The sequence below is a fragment of the Monodelphis domestica genome, chromosome 3, assembly GCF_027887165.1.
Source record: "Monodelphis domestica isolate mMonDom1 chromosome 3, mMonDom1.pri, whole genome shotgun sequence".
In the NCBI taxonomy this organism is placed as follows: domain Eukaryota; kingdom Metazoa; phylum Chordata; class Mammalia; order Didelphimorphia; family Didelphidae; genus Monodelphis; species Monodelphis domestica.
The window spans coordinates 469,506,441-469,529,720 of NC_077229.1; the positions used below are offsets into that span (position 1 = coordinate 469,506,441).

Below are 23,280 nucleotides of genomic sequence, written 5' to 3' on the forward strand. Positions count from 1 at the left end.
CCTGACAAAACAATCCTGATTTTAGCCCTAGTTATCTCTACCTTAAACTACTGCAGGGCCTCCTAGTTGGTTAGTCTTTTATTTAAAAAAAAATAAACCTTATATTCTGTCTTAAAACTGATTCCAAGCATCATTTACAAGGCAGAAGAGTGGTAAGAGCTGGGCAATTGGGGTTAACTGAATTGCCCAGGGTCACATAACCAGGAAATGTCCGAGGCCAGATGTTGAACCCAGGACATCCTGTCTTCAGACCTGGCTCTCTATCCACTGAGCCACCTAGCCATCCCTTTCAAAATTAAAAGGAAATTTGATGGGCTAAAGAATTGTATAATATATAAAATAAAATAACATTTACCTAGGTCTTACTATTTGCTGAACACTTATAATTATTATCTCATTTCATCCTCACAACAACCCTGGGATGTAGATGCTGTTATTATCTGCATTTAACAGATGAGGAGCTAGAGCAGAGGTTAAGTCACTTGCCCACAGTCACACAGCTAGTATATTTCTGAGGCTGGATTTGAAATCAAATCCTCCTGACTTCAGGTCCAGAGCTCTGTTTAATGTTCCACCTAGCTACCCCTGTTGAAATGAAAGGGAAATTTAATGGGATAAAAAATTGTAATATATGTGTGCTCTTTAAAAAAATAAATACGTTTGCTCCCTCTCTCTTTAATTATATAGGACACAGATTATAAGCCAGTGCCTCTCAAAGCAGGAGAAGCAGAAGAATACATGTTGGCTTTAAAACAGGAGTTTAGAGCAACCATGAGAAGAACACCTTATTTTATGGACACAGAGGAAGAAAAACAAGGTGTGTGCGTGAGTTCCTGGTGATTTTTTTTTAGTTTACTAATATAAGTGCTGAAGTACAAATGCTCAATTAATGTGCTTTGGATAGAATTTAAGTGTGCTATTTAGAGAAAAAGCACATTTTCTTCTGAATTTCCAAAGAACATAATGTTAGCTGTTTTTTAAAGTTACTGTTTCCCCTACTTTGATATTATCTAGATAGGCGGTATTTAAACTTTCAGCAGTGCTTTCATTCAGGTTCACTAGAATAGTATTTTACACATGACAATCATAGCATGCCAGAACCATAAGAAATCTTGGAAATCATCTCATCTAACCCTTTCTGAAGTCATCTCAACTAACCCTCTCATTTTCTGGATGAGGAAACAGACTCAGAGAGGTTGTAACTGAGCCAGGGTAGATGATTTACTGAGTAAATATTTCTTGAATTGGAATCACTCAAAGTACATATCTTATTCATAACAAATAAGAATTATCTTTATTTATGGAAAGCATCCTCATCATTATCAGTTAATGTGTGATAATAGTTTTTTTAGTTAATAGTGATTTTGTTGGCTACAAGGAATTTGTGGTTTTCATATATACATTTTAATTGTTTACATAACCCTTATGTCAAAAAATCCTTACAATGTCAAAAAATACCACTTACCTAGGAGCCCAGAACCACTGCTGAAGAAGAGTTGTCTCAAATATCTTCTGCTAACATTGCCTAATGTTGCCTATTTGCTTAGAATTGAGGCTAACAATTTTACACAAGGCCACCAATATATGATAGATAGCCTTAAAAAGTTATAATATTGGAGATAATAATGCATACATGTATGTTTCAATTTTCAAAATTCTAGTTTGTTTTAAAATCAGTGTTTATATAGAAAACAAAATTAAGAATCTTATTTATTGATTCTCTTAATGGTGAAATTTGTAGATAGAGGGATCCTGCAAAGTCTTAATTGATCTCCATTTCCACAGTCTTAACAGGTTCTAATGCTAAGAGAAGCAAAACATTCAGAATTGTATAATTTAAGGGAATGGTGGGTGGAGGGGAGAGAGGGAAATAAAGTGAATATTGTAACCAAAAAAAATTAAATTAAAAATTAAAAAAAAAAAGAATTGCATAATTTGAGAGTTGGAGGAGACTTCAGCAGCCATCTAGTTAGCTTCACCCACAAATGAAAGCAATTCCCACTCCCTGATCATTCATCCTTTTCTTAAAGACCTCCACCTTTTGAGACAGTTCATGCCACTCCTAGATAGTAATTGATAAGATGTTTCCCCTGATTTCAAGCATAAATTTTTTTAAACCCCCACTTTCCATCTTAGTATTAATATTATGTGTTGGTTGCAAGGTAGAACAGTAAGGGCTAGGCAATGGCTGACTTGCCCAGGGTCACATAGCTGGGAAGTGTTTAAGGTCAATTTGAACCCCAGACCTCCCATGTCTAGTCCTGGTTCTCTGTCTACTGAGCCACCTTGCTTCCCCTATCAAGCCTAAATTTGCCTCTTTTCAGCTTCTATCCATTATTCCTGGTTCTTTGCTCTGCAAAAAAAGAATAAATCAAATTCGTCTTGCACATGGAAATTCTTCAGATACCTTAAGATAGCTGTCATATTCCTCCAGAATCTTCTCTTTTCCTAGTTATATATGCCTAGTTGATTCTCATATGACATGGACTCAAGGCCCTTCAACTTTCTGGTTGCCCTCCTCGGGAAACTCCCCTGCTTATCAGTATCCTCTTTCATTTGTGGTACCCAGAACTAGATAAAACATTGTGGGTCAGTTCTGATGTAGTATGGTAGAGTATGATAGGACTATGATATCCATATTGCTGGAGTTGCCTCCCTCCCTAGAGTCTAGGTTCACATTAACTTTTTGGTTCTCATTATGCTTCCAATTCATATTCAAATTGTAGTCCACTTAAAACTTCCTATCTTTTTCAGACAGTCTATCGACTAAGCATGCCTTCTGCTCTTATATTTGTGAAATTGATCTTTTTTTTTGTATCTACATGTAAGACTTCACATTTATTCCTATTGAATTTCATCTTACTCGATTTAACCTGTGCTTGGGCCTATCAAGATTCTTTTGGATTCCAACTCTGCCATGTGTTAGTTATCTTTACAAATTTTGCATCATCTGCCAATTTGATGAGCATGCTATCGATTCCTTTATCCAAATTATTTATAAAAATGTCAACTAGCATCAGCCAAAGAAAGAACAGATCTCTGGGGGAATTTCACTGATTTCTTACCACATTGACATTGAACCATTCAGTATTAACTCTTCTTCATTATCAATTCTATCAAACTCTGACCATTTAACAAGTTCTGAATACAACTAACTATATTATCATCCCACCTTTTCCACAAAAATATTGTGAGATACTTTATTAAAAGGATGGGGACTAGAATTGTGATTTCACTGGTGTTCGGAATTCCCAGGTGATGATATCCCTTTACCAGATAGCTTAAGAAAGAGGGTTGCCAAAAGCACTGAGAGATTAAATAACTTGTCAGGGATCATTCGATCAATGTATTGAAGAGAGGACTTAAACAAAGGTCTATTTGGCTTCAAAGCTAACTCTATCTACTATGCAACACTGCCTTTACTTTTCAAAAGCCTGCCAAAAATCAGGGTGAAATATATCTCCCACTTGCTTGTCATTGACTAGTTCAATTATTTGTTCTATATGAAGCTTGTTGGCTCTTTGTCATTGCTGCTTATTTGGGGGTGGGGGGCACTTAGAAATCAGTAATGGAGGGTGGTTTGGGGATGGGATTAGATGGTTCAGATAGGGCCAGTATCAGAAGATTTAACTGAATTGGGAAGATCAAAAGAAACAGTGTCAGTATGTTAATTGTGTGCTGACAGGCTAACAGACCCAGTCCAAGCAGAGCTTATCCTGAGGTAACAAACACAGACCACTATATAACAGGGATAGATGTTGGATTTATTATGACAAGGAAAGGTGAAAAGGGGATTGATAATCCTAAACTAATAACAACTACCTAAACTTCTCCCAGATCTAAATGTCTCGTCACCAAGAGTCTTCATGGATTTTGACCTAACCTAATCCTTACCTATCTGTCTAAAGACCCCAGTCCCTAATACAGATAAACCTACACTAACCCACCCACCCCTTTTATAAAAATGTTTTTTATTTATTTATTTTAAATTTATCCAATTTCAATCATTATTCCTCGATTACAAGAATCATATTATTTCCCTCCCTTCTCTTCCCCCACCCTTCCTATAGCCAATGTGCAATTTCATTGGGTATTACATGTGACCTGGATCAAAACCTATTTCCGTGTTGTTGATTTTTGCACTAGGATGTTCATTTAGAGTCTACATCCTGTGACTCTTGAAATTTCTCAGACTTGTGAATGTTAAAAAAATTCCCCATTGGGGAATACTCCATTGGGACAATTCCCTATTGGGACCACTCCCCATTTGGACCGTGAGAACTTTACTTAGATCAGAAATGGGAGGACCTCTACTCCACCTGTACTTAAGACTGCTTTAGGGGAGAAAACTCCTTGCTGAACAATGAAAAATACTTACACCCATACTTAAACCATGCCTATTTTTAGAATTAATTACAAAGGGGTGCTAAGTACCTATAAAGGTCAGGCAACTGGTAAACTTAAAAGGAGCAAAGAGGAAAACACTTACACAGAGATTCTAACCTACTCAGGTGTGGATTACTAAAAGGATTAATCTACTCAGGTGTGAATTCAGAATTGGCTATCCTTTGGAAAATGTCTACTATGATTGGTAGATGGAAGAACTTAAGGGAGGTAACGTAGGAGAAAACCCGCTATATAAGAAAAAGGACAGACTATTGAAAAAATCTCTTGAGATATACAGGCTCTTGAGAGACAATCTCTAAGGAGGTCTTTCAAGGGAGGCTGACTCTGGCTGGAACTCCCTCTGGGGAGACTCTGTCCCCCTGAATCCTCGCTTGAACAGATCTTATGGTGAGTGATTAGGACTGACTGATCTTTTCTTTTAGGGCTTAGGCCTGGGTTGGCCAGGGCTGCCTGGGCCAGCCTATTCTTTTCTCATTTACTTCCTTTTTCTCTCTCTCTCTCTTTCTTTGATTCCTCATTGTATTATTAATTAAATTCTCTATAAACCCAGTTGATTTGGGCATATTCATAATTGGGGATATTTCCCTGGTGACCACCCTATATTTGATTTAAAACAAGACACTGTAGTGAAAACATATTTTCTGCGGTCACAAACTTACTCACCCACTCTTATATTTATCACAATTTATATCTTCCACTATTTTAATCTACTACAGTTTATGGCCTTCAACCATTTTAATTATCATAGTTTATGGGTCCCACTATTTTTAAATCTAACAATCCCCAATCATATCCCCTCGACCCATGTATTCAAGTAGTTGTTTTTCTTTTGTCTTTCTGCTCCCATGGTTTTTCTTCTGAATGTGGATAGTGGTTTTTCTTGTAGATCCATCTGGGTTGTTCATGATCACTGCATTGCCACTAATGGAGAAGTCTATTATATTTGATTGTACCACAGTGTATCAGTCTCTTTGTACTATGTTCTCCTGGTTCTGCTCCTTTTTCGCTCTGCATCAATTCCTGGAGGTCATTCCAGTTCACGTGGAATTCCTCCAGTTCATTATTCCTTTGAGCACAATAGCATTCCATCACCAACAGATACCACAATTTGTTCAGCCATTCCCCAATTGAAGGGCATCCCCTCATTTTCCAATTTTTTTGCCACCACAAAGAGTGCAGCTATGAATATTCTTGTACAAGACTTTTTCCTTATTGTCTCTTTGGGGTACACACCCAGCAGTGCTATGGCTAGATCAAAGGGCAGTCTTTTAGCACCCTTTGGACATAGTTCCAAATTGCCCTCCAGAATGGTTGGATCAATTCACAACTCCACCAGCAATGCATTAATGTCCTGATTTTTCCACATCCCCTCCAGCATTCATTACTTTCCATTGCTGTCATGTTAGCCAATCTGCTAGGTGTGAGGTGATACCTCAGAGTTGTTTTGATTTGCATCTCTCTGGTTATGAGATTTAGAACACTTTTTCATGTGGTTATTAATAGTTTTGATTTCTTTGACTGAAAATTGCCTATTCATGCCCCTTGCCCATTTATCAATTGGGGAATGTCTTGATTTTTCTGTACAATTGGTTTAGCTCTTTATAAATTTGAGTAATTAGACCTTTGTCAGAAGTTTTTGTTATGAAGATTGTTTCCCAATTTGTTGCTTCCCTTCTAATTTTGGTTGTATTGGTTTTGTTTGTATAAAAACTTTTTAATGAGATGTAATCAAAATTATTTATTTTACATTTTGTGATTTTCTTTCTAAGTCTTGCTTGGTTTTAAAATCTTTTCTTTGCCAAAGGTCTGACATGTATACTATTATGTGTTTACCTAATTTATTTATAGTTTCCTTCTTTATGTTTAAGTCATTCACTCATTCTGAATTTATCTTGGTGTAGGGTGTGAGGTGTTGGTGTAGGGTGTGAGGTGTTGATCTAAACCTAATCTCTCCCACATTTCTTCCAATTTTCTCAGCAGTTTTTATCAAATAGTGGATTTTGGTTCCAAAAGCTGGGATCTTTGGGCTTATCATAGACTGTCTTGCTGAGGTCACTTACCCCAAGTCTATTCCACTGATCCTCCTTTCTGTCTCTTAGTCAGTACGAAATTGTTTTGATGAATACTTCTTTATAGTATAGTTTGAGATCTGGGACTGCAAGGCCACATTCCTTCGCATTTTTTTTTTCATGATTTCCCTGGATATCCTTGATCTTTTGTCCTCCTAAATATGAACTTTGTTATAGTTTTTTCTAATTCAGTAAAAAAGATTTTTGGTAGTTCGATGGGTATGGCACTATAAATAAGTAAATAAGTTTGGGTAGGATGGTCATTGTTATTATGTTAGCTCATCCTCCCCATGACCAGTTAATGTTTTTCCAATTGTTTAGATCTAGTTTTAATGGTGTGGAAAGTGTTTTGTAGTTGTGTTCATATAGTTCCTGTGTTTGTCTTGGCAGATAGAAGTATTTTATATTGTCTAGGGTGATTTTAAATGGAATTTCTCTTTCTACTTCTTGCTGCTGAGATGTGTTGGAGATATATACAAATGCTGATGACTTCTGTGGGTTTATTTTGTATCCTGCAACTTTGCTAAAGTTGTTGATTATTTCCACTAGCTTTTTAGTTGATTCTCTAGGATTCTTTAAGTAGACCATCATATCATCCAAAGAGTGATAGCTTGGTCTCCTCATTGCCAATTTTAATACCTTCAATTTCTTTTTCTTCTCTGATTGCTACTGCTAGTGTTTCTAGTACAGTGTTAAATAATAAAGGTGATAATGGGCATCCTTGTTTTACTCCTGATCTTATTGGGAATGCATATAGTTTATCCCCATTGTAGATGATGTTGGCTGATGGTTTTAGATAAATACTGTTTATTAGTTTTAGGAAAGACCCTTCTATTCCTATACTTCCTGGTGTTTTCAATAGGAATGGGTGTTGTATTTTGATAAAGGCTTTTTCTGCATCTATTGAGATAATCATATGGTTTTTGTTGATTTGCTTGTTGATATTGTCAACTATGTGAATGGTTTTCCTAATATTGAACCATCCTTGCATTCCTGGTATAAATCCCACCTAATCATAGTGAATAACCCTCGCGATGACTTGCTGGAGCCTTTTTGCTAGTCTCCTATTTAGGATTTTTGCATCTATGTTCATTAAGGAGATTGGTCTATAGTTTTCTTTCTCTGTTTTTGACCTGCCTGGCTTTGGAATTAGTACTATATTTGTGTCATAAAAGGAATTTGGTAGAACTCCCTCTTTGCTTATTATGTCAAATAGTTTGTATAGTATTGGCATTAGCTATTCTTTGAATGTTTGATAGAATTCACTTGTGAATTCATCAGACCCTTGGGAGTTTTTCTTAGGGAGTTCTTTGATGGCTTGTTCAATTTCCTTTTCTGATATGGGATCATTTAAGAATTCTATTTCTTCTTCTGTTATTCTAGGCAATTTGTATTTTTGTAAGTATTCGTCCATATCACCTAGATAGGCATATTTATTGCCATGTAATTGGGCAAAATAGTTTTTAGTGATTGCCTTAATTTCCTCTTCGTTAGAGGTGAGGTCTCCCTTTTCATCTATGATACTGTTAATTTGGTTTTCTTCTTTCCTTTTTTTTCGTTCCCTCTTATTTGTTTAGGATCTGTTAAGTTCCCTCTCCTCTCTTTCCCTCCCCTTTTTTAATCCCTTCTCCCTAACCCCTCTTAGTTTTCCATTCTCAGTTTCCCTGTAGGATAAGATAAAATTCAATACCTCAATGGATCTAGATGCTCTTCCCTCTCAGAATTGATTTCACTGAGAGTAAAGTTTATATATTACCTATTAGCACTCTCTTCCTTCTTATAAGAGTATTCTTCCCCTCTCCTTCCCATGGGAATCTTTGCGTGATAAATATTATCCTATTTATTTTATTTCTTCAAGTGTCTCTTGGTGCCATCCTCGATTCCCCCCTCCCTTTTTCTTTTTTTTTTTGCATATCATCTTATAGCACTTATTACTCCAATTTCTTCCTGTGAATGATTCTTCTAATTACTATAATAGTGAATATAATTTTTGAGAGTTACAAATAACATTTTCCCCATATATTAATAGAAATAATTTCATCTTATTGTAGCGCTTAAAGAAGAAAATTAGAATAAAAAATTTTTTTCCCCTTTTCCCTCTCTTTCTTATTTACCTTTCCATGTTTCTCTTGATCTTTGTGTTTGGATATCAAACTTTCCACTTAGTTCTGGTCTTTTCTTTACTAATACTTGGAAATCTTCTATTTTGTTGAATGCCCATACTTTCCCCTGGAAGTATATAGTTAGTTTTGATGGATAGATGAGCCTTGGTTGAATACCCAATTCTCTTGCCTTTCTGAATATCATATTCCAAGCCTTATGGTTTTTTAGTGTGGAAGCTGTCAGGTCTTGTGTAATTCTGATTGGTGCTCATTGGTATCTGAATTGTCTCTTTTTGGCTTCTTGTAGAATTTTCTCCTCAGATTGAAGGCCTTTGAATTTGGCAGTTACATTCCTGGGAGTTGTGTTTTGAGGATTTAGGGTAGAGGGTGTTCTATGAACTCTTTCAATGTCTATTTTACCCCCTTGTTCAAGAACATCAGGGCAGTTTTCTTGGATGATTTCTTGTAATATGATGTCAATATTTCTGTTTATTTCTACCTTTTCAGGTAGACCAATGATTCTCAAATTGTCTCTCCTTGCTCTGTTTTCCTGATCTGTTATCTTCTCAGTGAGATATTTTATGTTTTCGTCTATTTTGTCAGTCTTTTGACTTTGCTTTGTTAATTCTTGCTGTTTTGCAAGATAATTGTCTTCCAATTGCCTAATTCTGGATTTTAAAGACTGGCTTTCCTTTTCAGTTTAATCTATCCTGATTTTCATGTCTTCCAGCTGTATCTCCAATTGAAACTTCTTGTTCTTTAAACTATTATTTTCTCTTTGAACTATTTCCCACTTTTCTTGCTAGAAGGCTTCCATCTTTTTGATAAGCTCCAATTTAAATTCTTCAAGAGCTTGTGGACAATTTCCATTTTTTTGTGGAAGGTTTTGACTTTGTTTGAATTTCCTCCTCTATTTCCTCTGTAGCCTGTGTTTTTCCTCCATAAAAATTTTCCAGGGTCAATGCCTTATTCTTGGTTTTGTTTGTTTTTTTTTGGTGGAGGGAGGTTGTAGCTCCTGGGCACAATTTGCCATTGGTGTCAAGGTTTTTCCTTCCCTTTTTAGTCAGAAATATGAGTGATATGAGCAGGCTCTCTGTGTATGGTGTTAAGGAGCAAGGATTTTGCCTGAGGCAAGCTCTCAAATATTCTCAGCTTCTGCTGTTCGCTGCCCTTCTCTGCACCACCTTCCCGAGAGAGCCCATGGTCTGCATTCCCCAGCCCACCGGGGTTTCAGGTGTAGCTGCTCTCAGGGGTAGGTCTTTGGTGGTCTTAGTCAGTTCCCAAGGACCTAGAGGTGCCCCCTGCTCACTTGCTGATTATGGGGAGCACTGGCTCTGACTCTGGCTCCATAGGTGGGGTGGGGGAGTGTAGATTAGCTCGTGTTTTGGTGAAAGATTTTTCACCCCCTTATAGTGTGGAAATGCCCAAATCCTTCAATGCTGCTCCCTACTGTAGAGTCCCTTCGTTCTTATGAATTTGGTTTTTTTTGGTCTTTTGAGGTAGTCTATATTGGTGGGTGCTGAGGAGAGAAAGAGTCCTGCATCTAGACTGCCGCCATGTTTACCCAGAAGCCCCCCCCCCCCCTTTTGATGGTAATAGAGGTAGTGAGTTTTGGCAGTTTGGTGGGGCAGGGCCCAGGGAGAGATCCTGGATCCAGAAGGATTCCAAATCTAATCTTACAGACAGATGGCCCAAATGATTCAGGATCACACCAGGAAGCTCAGTAGATGACAAGCCAGCAGGTAAGCAGGTAGGATGGGAAAGACAAGGTAGAAACAGCCACCAAGGGAAAGCAGCCAGTCCCTCCAGGTCAAACCAGAGAAGGACCTCAGCTCCAACTTTAGTTTACTGTCTCACACTCCCCCCCCTCCCATATTCTAGAATATTTTCTCTGCATCTGCATCTCCCTGCAGACCTACCTCATTTTCTCTCTTACTTATAAAACTTTTTAATGATCAATTCTAGGCTTTTCTCAGTATTCAAGTCAAACCCAGTGACTAATAATTTGTAGACTGTCTTTTTCCTCTTTTGAAGTTCAGGTTATTTTCTTTTTCCCAATATTATTGTATCTCTCTAATTTTCCATTATCTTCAAAATCTCATCAATCACATCTGCTGATTCTTTCATTACTTGAATTCATCTGGGCCAGGTGACTTGAAATTATCAAGGGCATTGTAGATGTTCTCTTAGTCCTTATTCATTTTGTTATTTTATTTTGTGATTTCTAATATCAAAGTCATTCTTAGTGGCAAAGAAAACAATCAGAGTAACAATTAAGCAGCTCTGCTTTTGTAGTCCCATCCTTCCTAAAGTCTGTATTCCTTCCTTTAACCTTTTTTTTCTTCACCATAGATCCTTTTTAAAAGTTTTTTTATTGCCAGCCTCTACTCATTCTGAAAATCATTTAAGACACTATTCTACCATACTTTTACATTCATCCTCTGTTATGTGCCCTTGCTTCCATCTTCTATATGGATCTTTTAAAAATCTAAGTTGGTTATTGAGTACATTGTGTATTGACATTGATCTTGAGATAGTGCTCATTTCCTTCTCATTATAGGAATTGTTTTCTTTTGTAGCTTGAGAATCTCCTATCTTCTTGGGATGAATTCTTCTCTTGTGACATTTTAATCCATGACATCCTCTACCTATCTTTCTTCTAAAGCCTTTGAAATTATTTTTCTAATACCTAGGGTACATGTCAAATTATGCTCAGATTTTCTTTCAATCATAAACTCTAGGAGAATGGCTAGTTCTTCCTAAGGCCCACTGCAGCACTACCTTCTTTCTAGTTAATGAGAATCAGATCTAATATGGAATTTCCCCTTTTTGATCTTCCAAATTATGGAAGGATTCTTGGAGCGATTCCAGCTTTCACTGCTACTAAGCCACCATCTTGGTTCTGCCACCAGGTCTTCTGTATTATGAAGGATAAAATTATCACTAGGTGAAAAAGTTAATTAGATACTATGCTTATTGCAGAGAGAGAAAGAAGGCTTCAGGAAATGGCTAGATAATTGAAATCACTTATTGGTACCATATTACTACCAGCCTCTGCTCATTCTGAAAATCATTTAAGACACTATTCCACCATACTTTTACATTCATCCTCTGTTATGTGCCCTTGCTGCCATCTTCTATATGGATCTTTTAAAAATCTAAGTTGGTTATTGTGTATTGACATTGATCTTGAGATAGTGCTCATTCTTTGTCAGGTTTGGAATCTATTTCTCAGACTTCTTTTTCAGCTTTCGTCTGGTGATCTATTACATACTTCAGGGATAAAAATAATTTCTTTCTTCCCTTAACCTTCACTAAAATAATTTCCATCATACTTTTTTCATCTAGTTCCTAGATTTACTCATATGAGTATATTTTCATAATATACAACCTCTTTAACTTTTCTGTTTCTTTTGAATATTTATATCCATTTAAAATCCCTGGTCTAACGTCCTGACAAAGCCTACCTTCATAGAGTGCTCAAAACGTTCCAGGTACTCTTTGTTTACCATCAGCAGCTCAACCTGGTTTTGATTCCAAGAAACATTATGTTCTTGTGTTGATACCATCTGGTGGACCTTCCATTTTTGTTTTGTCTTCTTCCATTAGATTGTAAGTTCTTTGAGGGCAGGGACTATCTTTTCTTATTTGTTTTCCCACTAGTTAGCAGAGTGCCTGGCACATCCTGAGTACTTAATAAATGTTTATTGAATTGAATTTGCATGGATACCAAGAGCATTCTTACTAGCCTTTGTTAGGTATCTTTTTTCTTAGGCCAGGAATCTATTATCCCTGAATTTTAACCATGGGATAGAATTCCAAATTCCAGTCTTGGCTACCATTTTCTTAGCTAGTCATTCAGTTTCCAAATTAGTTTCCCTTTTTTTAAAAATATATATATTCCTTTACTTCAGTGGGTAGCCTTGAGGATGGTCTTTAGTTTTGGATTTTTTTTTCTCTTCCAAGACTTTATAATTGTTTGTGATCCTTTTTAGTTTTTTTTTTCTGGCAGTGTCATTCGTGCCAATGTGAATCACCAGCAGTGGATAATTGTCATCCATTTTTGATAAATCTTTGATAATAATCTGTAATTTCATGGAAAGGCAACTGACCTCTCTCTTATTGTAAGGTAGACATATAGTTGCTTCATTGTCCTTGAATAGAGAATCACCAGTGACTATTGTTATTCTCTTCTTCCTCTAGCCCTTACTAGATATTTTACCTGATAGCTTCTTTGGTTCTACTGTGTCATTATTCAAAGAAGCAGCTTCTTTCTTCTCAGAACATCAGCTCCCTCCTCTTCAGAAGAGTCCCCCAAAATTTTTAAGCACATTTTTGTTCATCTATTTCCCCATTCCTTTCTTCTCTTTAGAGAGTACTTAAACTCTATAGTATTCAGACAATGACCAAGTCTCCTTTTCTTTACTTTGTTCGCTCCCTGCCATAGAATACTTGCTCCTTTTTCATTTTGGAACACTTCATTCTTCCTAACAATCTGAATTGTGGAGAATTATTCTTCAAATACACTGACTTCTCTAGGAGGGGTGATCAGTCTTCATTTGGAACACAGGAAAGTCACCTTGCTATGGCAAAATGTATTCAGCACACTTTACATAAGTCACTATAATTTTTTCTCTGTTTTTCTAGAAATAGCTGAGATTTTCATTCTTTAAAAAAACAGCTATTTTTATGGATATTGATTCCTTCTCTCTTAAGTGCCTGGTTAAAACTTTTATAGCCAATTATCACCTCTTAAGGATTTGACAGTCCCACTCAGCTTCTTTTCTTTAGTTTTAACAACTCCATAAACCATAGCTACTTCCTTGTTAGCTTCATATTTGCCTCTTAGTTGTTTCACCAGTTTGTCCTACCAGCCAATATCTTTTATCAGTATTGCTTTACTTTCCAATCAACTTTATTTACTTACCTGGTCTTGTCAACTGCCTCCTCCTTTTTCTTGGATTTTCTTCTTCAGTATAAATGTCTAATCCTACTTGATTCTCATTCATCATTTTATGTTTTCCTTAATTATGATAGAATCTAAAGATCCTAGATGTCTTGAAAGAGATGTCAGAGAACATCTAGTACCAATGCTTCTTTTTTTTAGATATGAAAACAGAGGTGCATTTCCTTTTTCAACCCAAAAATAAAATCTGAAGCAGTATTTATTTGAACCTAAAGATTCTTTATATTTTCCTGAGATTCTCCAAAATTTCACCAAATTTTTCCCTAAATTCAATCTATGACCTACCTTACTAGTCCAGTCTTTACCCTGTTACCTTCATGATTTCCTTCTTTTTTTAAACTTAGTTCTTTCCATATCTTATCTTTTTAAAAAAACCTTTTGAAAATGGGGGCTTCAAGACAGCAACAGTTCAGACCTCCGCAAACCCTTCCTCACCAATCAAACGCACAATGCTTGGAAGGGACTGAAAACCAAATCTAACAATAGGACAGAGCTAGAGAACCCTCCTCCTGGACCCACCAAAAGCCTGAATTCTAAAACACGTGGCTTTAAGGGGATGGAAGAAGGAAGGTCCCAGGACCCCTCCCCCACATACAGTGATGAGCCTCAAGGGGTGGCTGGAATCTCTGGGAGGGCAAGGGCACTAGTCCTGAAGGAGTACCTTGCTGGCACAGCTGTGCCAGGCTCAGGGCATTGAACACAGGCAGTGTAGAGGCAGCTGGAGGAGAAGCACAGAGCAGGTAGCCTAGTCACAACCAAGACACTTCATCTTGCCCCTCCTCCCCTTCTCAAAGTTTTGGCCTCAGGGCACATCCAGCTTTGCAGATCAATTCTACCTTGTCTCAGTCTCATCAATAGGGCAGATAAGAAGTCTTCAGAGGGCAGGGAAGCTCAAGATCCATCACCCCTTCCCCACAGACTGATCTGAGAGCCTTGCTGACTAAGCTTCAAAGGCAAAGGCTGCAATAAACTATAGGCAACAACCTTGATAACAGGGCGAGAAGCCCAGCTCCATTTCAGCTTCTACTGTCAGGTGGGGAAGATCTGACTAACCTGATCAATCAGCAGAACAGAGAAGCCCCTTTAGAACAGAACAGCCCAAACCCACAGATCCAGCACATAATGAGAGGAACAAGACTACAGGCAACTACAGTTGGGAAAGAAGGGGGAAATATGAGTAAACAACAGAAAAAGAAAAAAGAAATTACAATCAACAGCTTCTATCCAGGCAATGAACAAAGAGAAAATAAAACAGAGGAGGATCAAGGAACACCAAGCAAAAACACAGAAACTCCAGCAAATTGGACACAGGCTTTGGAAGAACTCAAAATACAATTAAAAAAAAATAAAGACTGAAGACAACTGGGAAAAGAACTTAAAAAGCAAAATAAACCATCTGGAAACAGAAAATAGTTTCTTGAAGCCAAAATTAATCAGCTTGAAAATGAGGCAAAGGAGATGAAAGATGACCTCCAAAGAAAATCAGACCAGAAGGAGAAGGACAACCAAAAAGCCAGGGATGAAATTCAGTCTTTAAAAACTTGAATCCAACAACTAGAAGCAAACGATTTCACAAGGCAACAGGAAACTATAAAACAAACAACAACAACAAAACCCTTCTGTTTTGAATTTAAATATCAAAAGCATCTATATTGATAGCAGAATGAAAAAGATAAATATGTATATATTTATATATATAAAATAATGAATGTTTTTCTTGCTGTCTATTTCTTAAAAATTATATGATCAATTCTACATGTTATTGTCAAATAGTTCTTGTCTCCTTCTGAACTTCCATTTATTCTCTTCTATGGCTTTTAAAAACATGTTACAATCATCCCTTTGGGTTTTTTTGGCACTACTCTAGTTAATTACCCACATTCTTCCCATCCAAAGTCCCCAATTAAAGGGGAGAAAAGAAAAAAACCATCCTTCTAACAAATACCCATAATCAGGCAAAACTAATCCACACAATGGCCATGTCCAAGTTTTGTTGTTTCCACTGGCTATTTGATATTGAATATGATTAATTGAGTTCCATTTACATTTAGCATTTTTAAAAGGAGTCTTTATGAATATAGACATAATTCTTCATGCACATCAGTGATCATTCCTTTTTAAGAAAAATGGAAGGATCCCAGTCTTGAATATTTTCACTTGAACTTTGATGAAAGTTTTTATATTCTTGGCTTTTACACAAAAATGTTAATATAAAAATCATGCTTGTTAATTATATTATTCCTTTTATTTTTTTCAGTAAGCACATCATCTTATGAAACTTAGGGGTTGTTTGGATAGTAAACATCTCTCAGGTTTTTATACTTTTGAAGTTGAAACATAGATGATCATTTCTATCCATTGCTACAGAAATTTTGTTTCCATTAGTTGGTTAAATATATTTCTTTTGGTTATATGCATAGAGCTTAATTGAGATCTATGTCTTCAATTGGGCTTTAAGCTTCGCCATGGTCAAAAATTCTGTCTTCTTCTTCTTAGTATCCCTCACAGTGTCTAGAACTGTCAAGGCCTTGCATGAAGTAGGCATTCAGTAAATATGTATGGACTTCAATTTGTATTTAAGGCTATAGAAACAAACTTCAGTTTCTACAGACCTTCAATTGACCATTGTTTGTAGTTAATGACTGTGATGAGCACTTTATTCATCTAACAATAATTAAAGTGGAGCTATGAGTGTCTTCATAAATACTTAACAGCTTCTGCTGAGCAGCTAGTTTAGGCTGTGCATTGATCTTAGTTTTTTCTTTCATTGTAGTAGTTAGACAAATCAATAGCATCCTTGTATTATCAAAGATACTGCCATTAAGACATGATGATGAATGCATATAGAAATATCACATTCAATTAGTATTAAAAATGCATTCACTTTTCTTTTCCTTCCATCAGAAAGACTTAGAAAGGCTAAGAAGTGAAAAAGAAAGTAATTCATCTTAATGTTACATGCATTTCATAATTATGGGAAACATAGCTAGTGTGTTTAATTTTTAAAAACAAAGCTGCTTGAAGTTCATTATCATGGCTTGATTTCTGGGAAATGTCTGCATTTAAAAAAAAACACACTTCCATTTAACTTTCATGTCTAGCTCATTTATTTAGATATTTGTGAATACAAAGTTAAAACCCAAATAGAAAATGATTTTATGAGGAGGGCTACAAAGTTCCACAGGTATGATCCTTGACTTCAGGAAACAATTAAATACACAGGATACCACATTCATTTTGATATAATAGGTTACACACAGGTTAAATGGTATGAGAAAGGTACAGATTTCTAATAGGAGTTCAGTAGAAAGAGAGATATTTCTGTCTAAAGATATCAAACTATCCGGAAGCAGGTTACATTTCAGCTAAATCTTAAAAGGTATGTTTCTTTGCTTGTTTTTTTGAGAGGTAGGCAGTTAGAAAAGAAATGTATATCTTTGTTGAGAGACCATTGTGAATAAAACAGTCAGGGTATGTTTGACATTCAAGGCTATCTTTCCTGTGCAATTTCATTTTATTCCCTTCCATTTGTTTTTTTTTTAACCCTTACCTTCCATCTTAGAAGCAAATTTATGTATTGGTTCTAAGGCAGAAGGCTAGGCAATGAGGGTTATTGACTTGCTCTGTTCAAAACAGGCAGTATGGAATGATGACAATCCATGAATCTTGGAACTGGAATGACCTCCAGAAATTGATGTAGAGCAAAAGGAGCAGAACCAGGAGAACAGTGTACACAGAGACACTGTTGTACAATCGAATGTAATGGACTTCTCCATTAGTGGCAATGCAGTAATCCTGAACAACTTGGAGGGATCTACAAGAAAAAACACTATCCACATTCAGAGGAAAAACCATAGGAGGAGAAACACAGAAGAAAAACAACTACTTGAATACATGGGTTGAGGTGACATGGTTGGGGATGTAGACTAAACAAACATCCTAATGCAAACACCAACAACATGGAAATAGGTTTTGATCAAGGACACATGTAATACCCAGTGAAATTGCACATCAGCTATGGGAAAGGTGGGGGTAGAGGTGGGAGGGAAATAATATGATTCTTGTAACCAAGGAATAATGTTATAAATTGACTAAATAAATTAATTTAAATTTTTTAAAAATACATGAATCCTGGGAGAAAATCTTTATGGTTAAGTTTTGCTGACAGGAATCTTATTTTCAAGATACATAAGGAAACGAGTCAGACTATTAAGAATAAGAATTATTCCTCAGTTGCCAAATGGTCAAGGGATATGAATAGGCAGTTTTCAAAAGTAGAAATCCAAGCTATCAACAGTGATATTAAAACAAAACAAAACAAAACAAAACAAAATCCTCCAAATCACCAGGCATTAGAGAACCAGTTCAGAAGTTCTAACTCATACCCAACAGATCAACAAAGTTGACAAAGGACAATGACAGATCCTGAAGGGGCTGCAGGAAAAGAGGCACATTAATGCATTCTTAATGTAATTATTGTGGAAAGGAATCAAAAACAAGTTCTAGACTTTCTGCCACTGTGTTGGAACAAGCAACAGTAGGAATATTAGAGAAGAAACTGACAAGACTGACAGTTGGTGGGGGAAGGGGCAACTGGGAGTGGCAGTTGGTCTAGTGACTAGCACTTCCTTCCTGGGGTGGGGAGTAGGAGGAGTTGTTCTTCCCAGTCTCTGGATAGAAGTGCCTCTATTTTCTTCAGCCCAAAGAGACAGGCTCAACCAGCTCTAAAGATCACAACTTTTCTTGTTGCTTGCTGTCTACTGCTAAGATTTTGAAATTAAGAAAACTTGCACAGGTATAGCATAGACAGGAATAAGAGAAAAGCTCCACCAGCCTGTGAGGCCTGGCCTCAGCTCCAAAACTGAGAAAACCTCAAACCTTATGTAGGGAGATTCCTCTTCCCTTTTCCCTGATTCCTCTCCAATCTGAACTGGTTATTAAAATTTATCTTATGTGAATATCGCAGTCAGATATGTGGACTATCTTTTCTAGGGCATAGAGAACCTCAATTCAGTCATCAAATTACAAACAGTCCTTATTGGATCCCTTCTGGGCGACCAAAGTGTGTGTGGGGGGAAGGCTTGTCCCTCAGGAGGGTCTGTGTTTAGCCTACTCTGGGGCAACTTCGGCAGCACTCCAGAGAGAAGACATTCCCACATGCTATCATAAGTGGCTCATTTCTCAGACATCCCACTTTGGTCAAAAATAGCCCTTCGGCAGGGGGCATCTCACACCTTTGACTCACCAGCAGCCATATTCCCTCTCTTCCTTCAACTCCTCCATACCCTACCACAAACCTTCTGGTATCCCCTATTTTTTCAATTTCCCATTCTTTCCCTAAAAATATTACATTATGAACTTAACAGCTATTTGGGAAAGCAATTTGAAACTAGGACCCAAAAGTTACTATTGGACATATGTACTCTCTAACTAAGGGATACCACTACTATGTCTGTATCCAAGAGACCAGGAAAGAGGAAAAATACTCATGTACTTATGATAAACAAGGGATGTGCTCATCCTTTGGACGATAGGTCCAACTTATGGTATATAAATGTAATGGAATACTATTGTGCTGTAAAAAAGGTGAATGGGACAATATCAGAGAGACCCAGGAAGACTTATATGATTTGATGTAGTGAAGTGATCAGAACCAGGAGAATAATTTTTACAATAAGTAACACTATAGAAAAATATTTTGAAAGACTTAAGAAAAATTCTCATCCAATGGAACTACTAATCATGATTCCAGAGAACTAATGATGAAGCATACTTCACTACTCCTTGGTAAACAGATAATCTATTCAAGGTTCAGATTGAGATATGTATTTTCTGGACATGTTCAATATAGGAAATTATTTTTTTTGACTGAATATTTGTTAGAAGTGTTTTGTTTTCTTTTTCAATGTTAAGGGTAGGTTGAAGGAAGAGAAAATCCATTAAGATAAATTATAAAAAGAATACATCAAAGTATAAAGTAAGGGAAAGAGTCTTTTTTTTTTTTTGGAATCTGAATTTGCAGGTTCTGTTCCTGGCTCTAACATTAATTAGCTCTTTGAACCTGAGCAAGTAATATATATATGTGTGTATATATATATACACACATATATATAATCTCTGGGCTTCAGTTTTTTGTATGTGTAAAATTAAAGGATCTCTGAAATTTCTTTGAACTTTAAAATGTCTAATTCTTAATCTCATTGTGACCAAGGCAAGAATGTAACCCATTGTTTCTGTATATATTTAGAAATTTGTTTTTAATATACTAGAAGAAAAAAAATCCATGAAATGAAAGGAAATATTCAGTGCCTTTAATTATAATAAATATGACCTGAAATCAGGCTTGCGTGGTGCTATTATTTATTATCATATTATTTTATGCTAATGTATAATTTCTATCTTTTTTCTAGAAATTGAAAGATACAGTAAAAGATATCTGAAAAGTTACAAAGACGATGATTTGGAATGGGTACCAGGTAAATAGAAAATATGTAGCTAACACTTTTATTTTAAGCATTTTTTGTCTTCTTTTAAATAGAAATTTTTTGGTCATTTGAGAACCTCAGAATAAATAACATGAGCATCTCTTTATTATCTTTATACTTTAGAGATAAAAGCATTCTTCCCAAATTCAAAATTTTGTCTTCTCTTATATATTCTGAGTTAATAATGTGTTATTAGGGCTTCAATAATTCAATTAAAGAAATATTTATTAAATAACTAATCTGTGCAGAACCCTTTGTTAAACACTAGAAATGGTACAAGAATAAGTGACCCATGGTCCATGCCTTAGCATAAACTGATATGTGAATACTTCAGGAGCTGGTATTAAAAAAAGGATTTTTCACATTTTAAAACAGGGATAAACTAGAAAGCAAGGATGAGCTATAATATCTAGTTAGAGTTGTCAGCAAAAGACATTTCTTTTTGTTGGGACTACTATAGTCTCAAAAACATTTTATTTCCATGATAAAAGCACTTTCCTGTTTCTTATTCAGACTTTTAACCCTATTGTAAAACCAATAATGGTTTACCCCTCTTCTGAGAGAATTTGAACACTTAAAACTCTACTTTTCAAATGTATTTTTTCCACACTGCTCTCAATACTTCACCTTTCTTTCATTTATGCATATGTAAAATTATTTTTAGTTGTATGGGTGCATTTTCTAACATCATCTACTTTGACTGCTTTGTAATTACAATATCCACAAGTTTTACCTTTGATACAGAATTAGAGATGAATGGAACTTTTAAAGATCATCTAACCCAGGGATTCTTAAGCTTTTTGTGTCTCTTGGATTCCTTTGGCTGTCTGGTAAAGTAGATGATAAATCCTTTCTCAGAATAATTTATAAAAAATTATTTGAAAAATTTGCAAAAATTTTACCAAAAAAATAGTAAAAAGAAAACATGTAAGATTACAATGGCAATAAACTTATTCAAATACTTCTTTTAAAGGTTTAGGGCTGTTTTTTTCTTCTCAGGCCCCTGGGGAGAATCACCTAATCCGTTTCCCCTCTCATATTTTAGAAACAGATGAGGAAATTGAGACCATAGTGGTAAGTGAGTTAGTGGAAATGCCAGAACCTGGACTTAGATCTCTTTTCTCTCAAACTAGGGCTGTTTTCTTTTTTGTACTACCCATCTCATATTTTAATCAGTATTTTCAATGTTTTTCTGCACCTGACCTTTCAAAAGGGGCTTAAGAGAGCTTTACTTCTTTCATATCTTATAATGTGCACATACGTGGTCAGTCAGCATTTATTGTTGATGAGGACATAAGTTTCCATGGAAACTGTCTCAAATAAATGTCTCTTGTTTTTTTCTTATTCAGCTCAACTGGTCCCTAAAACATTATCTCTTCATACTTTAGCTTGATTTTCTATGAAACATTTTCTCCGTTAAATGTAAATATTCAGGGTAGAAATCATTAGCTAAGGAATGCCACATGAACTTGAGATTTAAATATTTTTGGCTACAAATTTAATGAGCTTTCTTTGTGGTTTGGCAATGTTTTGGATGTATTATTTTTTAATGATGCTTTATTTTTAAGCTTGGTACCATGTCTACACAGTTGAAGAAACAAGGAAAATAGTAGTAGTTATAAAGGTGAATAAAGATAGAAGCAGACTTTTGATTGAAATAGTTTACCTTTATCTTAACAATATGGATTTTATACTAGATTAATGCAGAGAACTGTCAATTCTTTACTGTTCCTTGCAGGTGGCAGACACAGCAGTAGCGTGCTTTACTCTGAGAACCTTAACATTTTGAATTAAAGTACAGTCTTACCATTATTTGAACAGAGAGCCTTTGACCCCTTTCATCTCTGCCAGAGAAAATATTGGTCTGGATTATATATTGAACCTAGAGACATGGTCTCCTCAGTCAGAATTACTGGTAACATCCCTATGTTTCTCTCTTTCTCTCCTCTGTTCCCCCCCCCCCCCCCCCCCCCCCGCTTCCTGTCCTAGATTGGAGAAGACTTCCAAGAGAAATGATGCCAAGGAAAAAACACACAAAAGGTAATATATGGTAAAAAATGAAGTTCAGATTCTTATATTACTACTTGATATTGGCTTTATCCAAAGTTCCATTTTTGCTTCAAAGCTTCAGTATTCCTTTTTTTTTCCTGGGTGAGATGTGTAGAATCTGCACCTGTGATTTCATTGATGTTCAGGGAACTCTTGATAGGAGCAACTCCTATTACTACATTTCATCTACCTTACCATTACATTACCATCTATCTTATAGAGATGCCTGAGGCATTAGGAGATTAATTGACTATCCAAAGTTACATAGCCAGCATGTGTAAAAAGCAGGACTTGTACCCAAGTGTACTTTATTCATACATCAACTTTCTATCCATTATTTTATACTTTCTCTCTTGAACAAATTAATTTGATGAAACATAATGACCTAAGAATTCTTTAAGATTCTGCTTTTATTGGGGTTTCCTGATAGGCTCATCAAGGCTTTTCAGTTTTGTGTAGGAGTCAGAAGTATTTCCTTAAGATATTTATTTAAATTTAGGAAATAAGCTAAAACAAATATGTTGCTTAATATCTAGTGTTTTCATAATGTTTTGAGATTTATAAAACATTTTGCATAAGTGATCTCATTTGATCTTGGAAGAAACTTGGTTAGGTGGTTGACACAGATTTTGTTCACTTCATTGTGGAGATGAGGAAATAATGTATAGAAAGCTAAGGAGACTTGCATTGGACCATACAACCAGTTAGTGCTGGAGGAAGTGCATTTGTAACAGAAAGCTTTTCCTATTCTGGGTTTAGTGTTCTTGTTCCTTCATGTTACCACATTTTAAAAGCCATGGAAACAGCCAGGTACTTCAGTGGATTGAGAATCAGGCCTAGAAATAAAAAGTCCCAGCTGGGTTCAAATATGGCCTCAGATATGCCCTACCTGTGTGACCTTGGGCAAGTCAAGTCACTCCACTGCCTAGCCATTACTACTCTTTTGCCTTAGAAATAATATATGGTATTGATTCTAAGATGGCAAGTAAGTGTTTAAAAAGAAAATAAAATACATAGTACTATTTTGTTTCATAGGATTCCATCATGTTATATGGATACTCAGGTTTGTTTGTTTTTTTCCTTTTCAGTGGAATGTTTTGTCTTCTGATGTAGATCACTTTATTTTCAGAGAACTCTTAATTGTTAGGAAGTTTGTTGTTTATATTGGTCCTAAATATACCTCCAAGAAATCTGGTCCCCGT

General features: G+C 36.0%; 1 protein-coding gene across 3 annotated transcripts in view; it reads left to right on the top strand.

Moving 5' to 3' along the window:
• Positions 1–23,280, top strand: part of POLR3G (RNA polymerase III subunit G) — a 71,449-nt gene that overhangs the window by 26,051 nt on the left and 22,118 nt on the right. For all 3 annotated transcript variants that reach the window (XM_007487324.2, XM_007487325.2, XM_001362746.3), the window contains exons 3-5: positions 688–817; positions 19,955–20,020; positions 22,019–22,069. In XM_007487324.2, the coding sequence (XP_007487386.1) occupies positions 688–817; positions 19,955–20,020; positions 22,019–22,069 (247 nt within the window). The remainder of the gene's footprint in view (positions 1–687; positions 818–19,954; positions 20,021–22,018; positions 22,070–23,280) is intronic.